Source organism: Gastrolobium bilobum, unplaced genomic scaffold (genome assembly GCF_033153095.1).
Source record: "Gastrolobium bilobum isolate Gb01-03AN ecotype WA unplaced genomic scaffold, APGP_CSIRO_Gbil_v1 utg829, whole genome shotgun sequence".
Taxonomy (NCBI): domain Eukaryota; kingdom Viridiplantae; phylum Streptophyta; class Magnoliopsida; order Fabales; family Fabaceae; genus Gastrolobium; species Gastrolobium bilobum.
The window spans coordinates 448,286-454,285 of NW_026899533.1; the positions used below are offsets into that span (position 1 = coordinate 448,286).

The 6,000-nt window shown below is 31.5% G+C and overlaps 1 protein-coding gene and 1 non-coding gene across 2 annotated transcripts; one reads left to right on the forward strand and one right to left on the reverse strand.

Annotated features, from left to right (window-relative positions):
- Positions 1-481: 481 nt before the first annotated feature.
- On the reverse strand, positions 482-2,736 carry LOC133291129 (uncharacterized). Its single transcript, XM_061489326.1, has 2 exons — positions 2,666-2,736; positions 482-2,081 (listed from the first exon to the last, which is right to left on the reverse strand). Exon 2 carries the CDS (start codon positions 2,009-2,011, stop codon positions 728-730), a length of 1,284 nt encoding a protein of 427 aa, XP_061345310.1. The 5' UTR covers positions 2,012-2,081; positions 2,666-2,736; the 3' UTR covers positions 482-727.
- Positions 1,467-1,573, forward strand: LOC133291133 (small nucleolar RNA R71). The gene has a single exon (XR_009748765.1). It is a non-coding gene; the product is annotated as a small nucleolar RNA R71 (small nucleolar RNA).
- Positions 2,737-6,000: the final 3,264 nt, after the last annotated feature.

Sequence of the window (6,000 nt, forward strand, 5' to 3'; positions counted from 1 at the left end):
AAGAACAAAAAATGAAGTATGTGAGAAGTTGGCGAGCAAACAAAACTAAATAACTATAAGGAATGATAAAAAAGAAAAAGAAAAAAAAGTTAAACAGAAATTACGGACCAAAGGCAAGGGATACCTAAACTTTTAGTTGGTATAGGCCCTGAAAAACATTTCCTGCTCGGCTTCTTCATTTTGACAGAGTGCAAAACGGTTCCTTAAAAAGTTTTTCAAGGTAAGAAAATCTGTCAAGCAATTTGTGCTGTTTGTTCTTCCATTTCCTTCTCCAAGGATTGAAGAGGGCTCTTTTTGTTTGTTAGACTTCCGACTTAGGCTATTCTATATGCAATGCTAATTGCCTTCTGATACAGACCAACCACTAAGTAACAGAGCTCAAGGAATTAATGCAGGAATTTGGATCTGAATATTATACCTTCATATATTTAAGCACAAACGATTACAAACAGAGACACATCAACAACAATTCTTACAGGAAATATGAAATTACAGTGACACTAAGGAAATCACAATGCAGGAAAAAGTAAGATAGTGTGGAACACATATGAGAGGTTCCACTCTCTCCCAATCCCAAAAAGGGCCCAAGCAATTCTCAAAGATTCCAGATACCCTCACTCTTCTCCTTCCTTGCTATTTAACCATCTCAACCTCCCTTCCCACGCCATTCTGTTGAAACTGATTTGCTGAGTCAGCAAAGGCTGGGCCCACATTATTTTAATCCTTCCTATATATACGTGATCTCGGTTTCACTTGGCAATGAACCTTGAGGTTGGTTGCTCAAATCACTAGCTAGCTGATCCATTTGAATCTCCAAATTCCTCAACGAAGCTACTAGGCTCTGAATCATTGCTGACTGGTTTTGAATAATGGACATATATTCCTTTAACAAACTCTCAATTGATGAAGATGGTTCCACGGGCTCGGGTTTGTCTTGCTGTGGAAATCCTGGAGGATATTGTGGTTGGGTTGGGACTGAGGAAGGACCTGCATTCTGCCCTTGTGCATTCCAAGAGAACTCTGGGTGTTGCCTCCAATTTGGATTGTATGTGTTGGCGTGCTGATTGGTGCCTCTGTTGAAGTTCCCAACATAACAAGCAGATTGTGGGTTAGATGGGCAACTGTCAAAAAGATTTTCTCCACCGCAAAATGTGCAAGAGGCTACTCCATTTTGTTGAGCCTTTACTCCATCAGCTAAGTTCATTGACTTCAGCACACTAGTTAAAGAGGACACTTGTGCAGTCAAAGCTGTTATTGCATCCAATTCATGAACCCCTTCTACAATCCTTGTTGTGGCTGCTCTTTCAGCCGGCCATTCGTAATTGTTATTTGGCATTCTCTCCAAAATCTTATAGGCCTCATTGTAAGTTTTAGTCATGATATCACCATTGCCAGCAGCATCTACTAAGGATTGTGTTTGCCAATTTAGACCATAATAGAAAGTCGCAGTTTGACAGCTGTGAGAAAGTCCATGAGGAGGACACTTAACCAAAAGCTTTTTAAATCTTTCCCAAGCCTCGTATAAAGATTCACCCTCCAACTGCTGAAAATGCATAACATCATTTCTGAGCTCGGCATACTTCATGAAAGGAAAGTACTTCTCTAAGAATTTCTCTACCAAGTCATTCCATGTGGTTATAGAGTATGGAGGTAGATAATACAACCACGCTCTAGCTTTATCCCGCAGCGAGTAAGGGAATAGCTTCAATCTCAAAGCTTCTTCTGTCACTCCAGGTAGCTTAAAAGAATCACTCACCTCCATAAAAAGTCTAAGATGAAGATGAGGTTCTTCTGTTGACATACCACTGAAATGCCCAATGATTTTGAGCATTTCGAACATGACAGGTTTAAACTCAAACTGTGGTGCCTGGATTTCTGGCCTTACTATACTGGGATTCAGCCCATGTAGCATTTGCTCAAAAGCATACTCTGTTATTGTCCTCTCTCGGTCATCTGCCATAGCAACAAAATTGTTACCACCATTGGCACCATTCCCAGCTCCTTCAGCCATTCTATCTATTTTGCTGCTAAACCTTGTTGCTCTCTTCTCTTAGCTCGGAATATCCTTTCAATTTCTCGATCTAAGGGTAACAAATCCAGGTCATTTGGTCTATCATGCACAAAATAAAGTACTTAAAAAAGAAACAGAAAATAAGATAATAAGGAAGAATTAAGTAAAAGCTGCAACAACTGGAAATCACTTTACAAAGATTAACAATGTTAATTATCGTAGTAGCTATACCATAACTCCTCAAGCTGATGAACAAAGATGAGAGCAGGAGATCAATGATAGAAAGGCTAAATAAATTGAACAGAGAAAAATTATTAAAATGATATTACACCTTCGTGATTCATCGGATGGAACACATAAATAATAAATAATGTTGATCTTCAATACACTAAATTGGAATAGTAATAGAAAACAATTAAGAATAGTAATTGAAGAACCATGTTTCGGGTTTAAAGGAAAGGAAATATAGGCTATCTATTTCATTTACACATTCTATCAAACGATAGGTACGTCTCAAATTTTTACATAGTGATCTTCAAAATGAAATGCAGGTTTAAATCTAACACACCGTTAGTAGAGTTAAAAGTGAGACACCGTAGTAACAACAAACACCTATCTGAGAGCAAAAAAAAAAAAAAAAAAAAAGGATTTTACCAATTGAAGATCGAGATTCGTTGAAACGGGTTAGAAGACACAGAGGAAGGAAGTGAAATAAAAGGGTTTTGTCAAACCCTTGAATGAATAAAACGGTGGAGAAATAATAATAATAATAACAACTTTTTTTTTACAACCTCATACAACCATATCTTAACACCGTTGATATCCGCTAATCAACAGTTATCATTTATTGTGAATTAATAATTAATTAATGAGTTTAATTTGCGAAAATCATAACCATTGATTGGCGGAAATCAACGGTGTTAAGATATGGTTGTAAGAGGTTATAAAAAGAAGAAATTGTAAGTATAACCTTCCTCTAATAATAATAATAAATTCCAAAGGAAAGAATATACTTACTACCAAAAAAATTTATCACCCTTACAACCAATTTAATCACGGTTGATTTCTGTCAATTTAACGATTATACTTTATTGAAAATTATTAAGTTGTACTTATTAATTAATTATTAATTCTCAATAAATTATAATCGTTAGATTGAAAAAAAAATTATATTGGTTGTAGAGGTGGTAAACATTTTTTGTGACAAGTATATCTGCCTCAAATTAAATTTCTAATCTGAAAAAAATAAAAGGTTTTCAAAGTAGGGGTAGGATATTGTAACAACCAATTAGAGTTACTACCAATAAATTTTACGGTTCGATCGATTATGTGGATCCAACGGTTATATTTATTTACATCTTTGTATAATTATGATTTTCCAAATTTAATACTTTATATTTATTTTTATCTTTCTATGGTTATGATTTCTCATATTTAATGATTTCACATTAAATATGGGGAATCATAACCATACAAAGATGGAAATAAATATAACGAATTAACGTAATCGATCTAACGATGAAATTGAAAGATAATAACTTTAGTAATAATCCTAAATGGTTGTTACATTACATGATTACAATAAGTAATATAAATTTTAATTTAAAAAAGATAATAGAATTAAATTGCCCTCAGTTTGGGCCGAAATTTGCTTTTAGAGCAAGTGAGCAACTCAACAAGAGCCCAGGCATTATTCAAATTTGATATCAAAATCTGACTTATATAAATTCAAGTATTCAACCGATCAGGATTGTGTGCAATAATAAATTAAAACGTCAGACTTTAAATAAGACAATTGCTAAATAAACTAAGGATAAATAAGAAAATTTAGATTATGTTTTACCACTTTATTGAATAAAGTACGTATAATCTTAACTTAATAAATAATCTAAGGTTAGCTTACCAAAAAAAAAAAAAATCTAAGGTTAAATATGCCCTTATTTATTCACTTTAAAATATATTTTTATTAATAAATATGTTTAAACGGTCACAATTAGTATCCTGCGCGATTCTGTTGTTTGACTCATTTGATATATACCCTTTTGATTTATTTATTTTTTAATTTACACGTAGCTTTTTAAATAAACTGTCCATTTTCTTGGTCAGGTAATAAGTATACCAGCTTTGGAGGAAAAACTTTAGCGAGTTAGATATGCGAATGAGTATAATAAGTTACTCGTATATCGATTTATTTACTATATTTAAATGAAGGTATGAGTAATAAAATATACTTTTGAACAGATACATATAGTTATATGGAAATGAAAGACAACTTCGTGTTTAGATATCAGTAAGAGCCTATGTATATTTCACATATTTTCTTAATATCCTTACAAATATAAAAAGTAATAATAAATTATTTAATATAAAAATTATAATGATACAAACCTCAGGAGAAACTCACCCAAAAATTAGCTCATGAGATTTAAATCCAACACCAGATTCTTATTTTTTCGATATGCTACTCCAAATCTCATATCTTAGAAATAGAATGTAATGATAACATCCACCATTGAAGAAAACACAGATCCAACGGTGCTGAGTGGATGCAAGGAAGGGGAATGACTCAGCTTATTTAAGTCACAACACGTGGACTCAACTTAATTCAGTTACTACACGTGGACTCTCAGTTTGTTAACTTATCAGTTGTAACTAGAGTTAATTTTCTGTTATTAGATTAGTTAGAGTTAAGCTTAGCTTTAGTTAGTTAATCATAGAGTTAGTTTCTCTTCTATTCCTTCTCGGGTCATATATATATACCAAGAAGAATAGCTGTGTAATCAGTAACTTCATTTTTCTCCATTCTTTTATCAAATCTTCAATTTCTTCATTCTTGATATGTAACATATAACTTTGAAATTTGGGGCTAGTATACATAGGTTTGTAAAAGTTCTTCGAGTTTAAATACGGGTGAGAAATGTATCCGAACGCACATGTCAGTCAATCTTCAAACTCTAATATTGGGTATGGACCAAGGAGATTTTAGCATCAACTGTGCATCTCTTACGTCTAATAAGAGTCGGAAAATTTTCAATAAATAAAGGGAAAGGATCCTTGATGTTTCCATTTAAGCAATTCATTAACAAATCAACGATTACAATTTTGGCGATAAAGTTCCTAAGTTGAAGAAGAAAAATAATTATTTTAATTATTGGTTGTTATTCACGTGATCATATTTAAATAAAAAAAAATCTATATCGCAAATTATGATTTATATACAAAATGCAAATGCATAAAGCAAGATAAAGAATTATTAATACTTGTAGTGATGTACTTCTCCTCAACTTGTGAATTAATGATATACTTGAATTGATAAAATAAATACATAAATAAATAAAATAATTATGTTTAGTACTGGAAACCTTAATCAGTCTTTCCTTTATTGGATGAACGGAACAATAATTTTTTTGGTTCATTTTTTCTGTGATCAATGTAAATAAGTTATTTATATTAAGTCCAAAATGATATCATTTTAGGACAAAAATCAAGGTATTTTTGTAATTATAATTTATTTAAGAGTTATAATAGTTTTTTCATTATAATTTTTAAATTTTTTAATCTAAAACAACGTCGTTTTGAGAGTGAATATAAATAACTTAAATATTAAAACCTAATTTTTTTATATAAATTTTAAATGACTCTTTATCTTATTTTATTTATGATCCAAACGATTCATATTGCTAACTATAAATATAGGTTTTTTATTTATTTAATTATAATGAAATATGAAGTAGATAAATTAAGTACTTTTAATGACTACCTCCCACATGCCAGTAATGAGATATATGGCTTTGATCAAAATATGTTCAATCAAAATGATTTATTGATTTTCACAACAACAACAACAAAAAAGATTTATTCAGCATGAAAAAAAGATTTATTGAGAAATTTAACGTGAATTAGGGAAAATGAATCTCATGGCAAGAAGTACAATCCTTAATAATCTCAATGCAATACAATTTGATTGTGTTTTGTATTGAATTTAGAAA

Bases quoted from the DNA above. Each gene is read 5' to 3' on its own strand.
- LOC133291129 (XM_061489326.1), bottom strand. From the start codon at position 2,011: ATGGCTGAAGGAGCTGGGAATGGTGCCAATGGTGGTAACAATTTTGTT.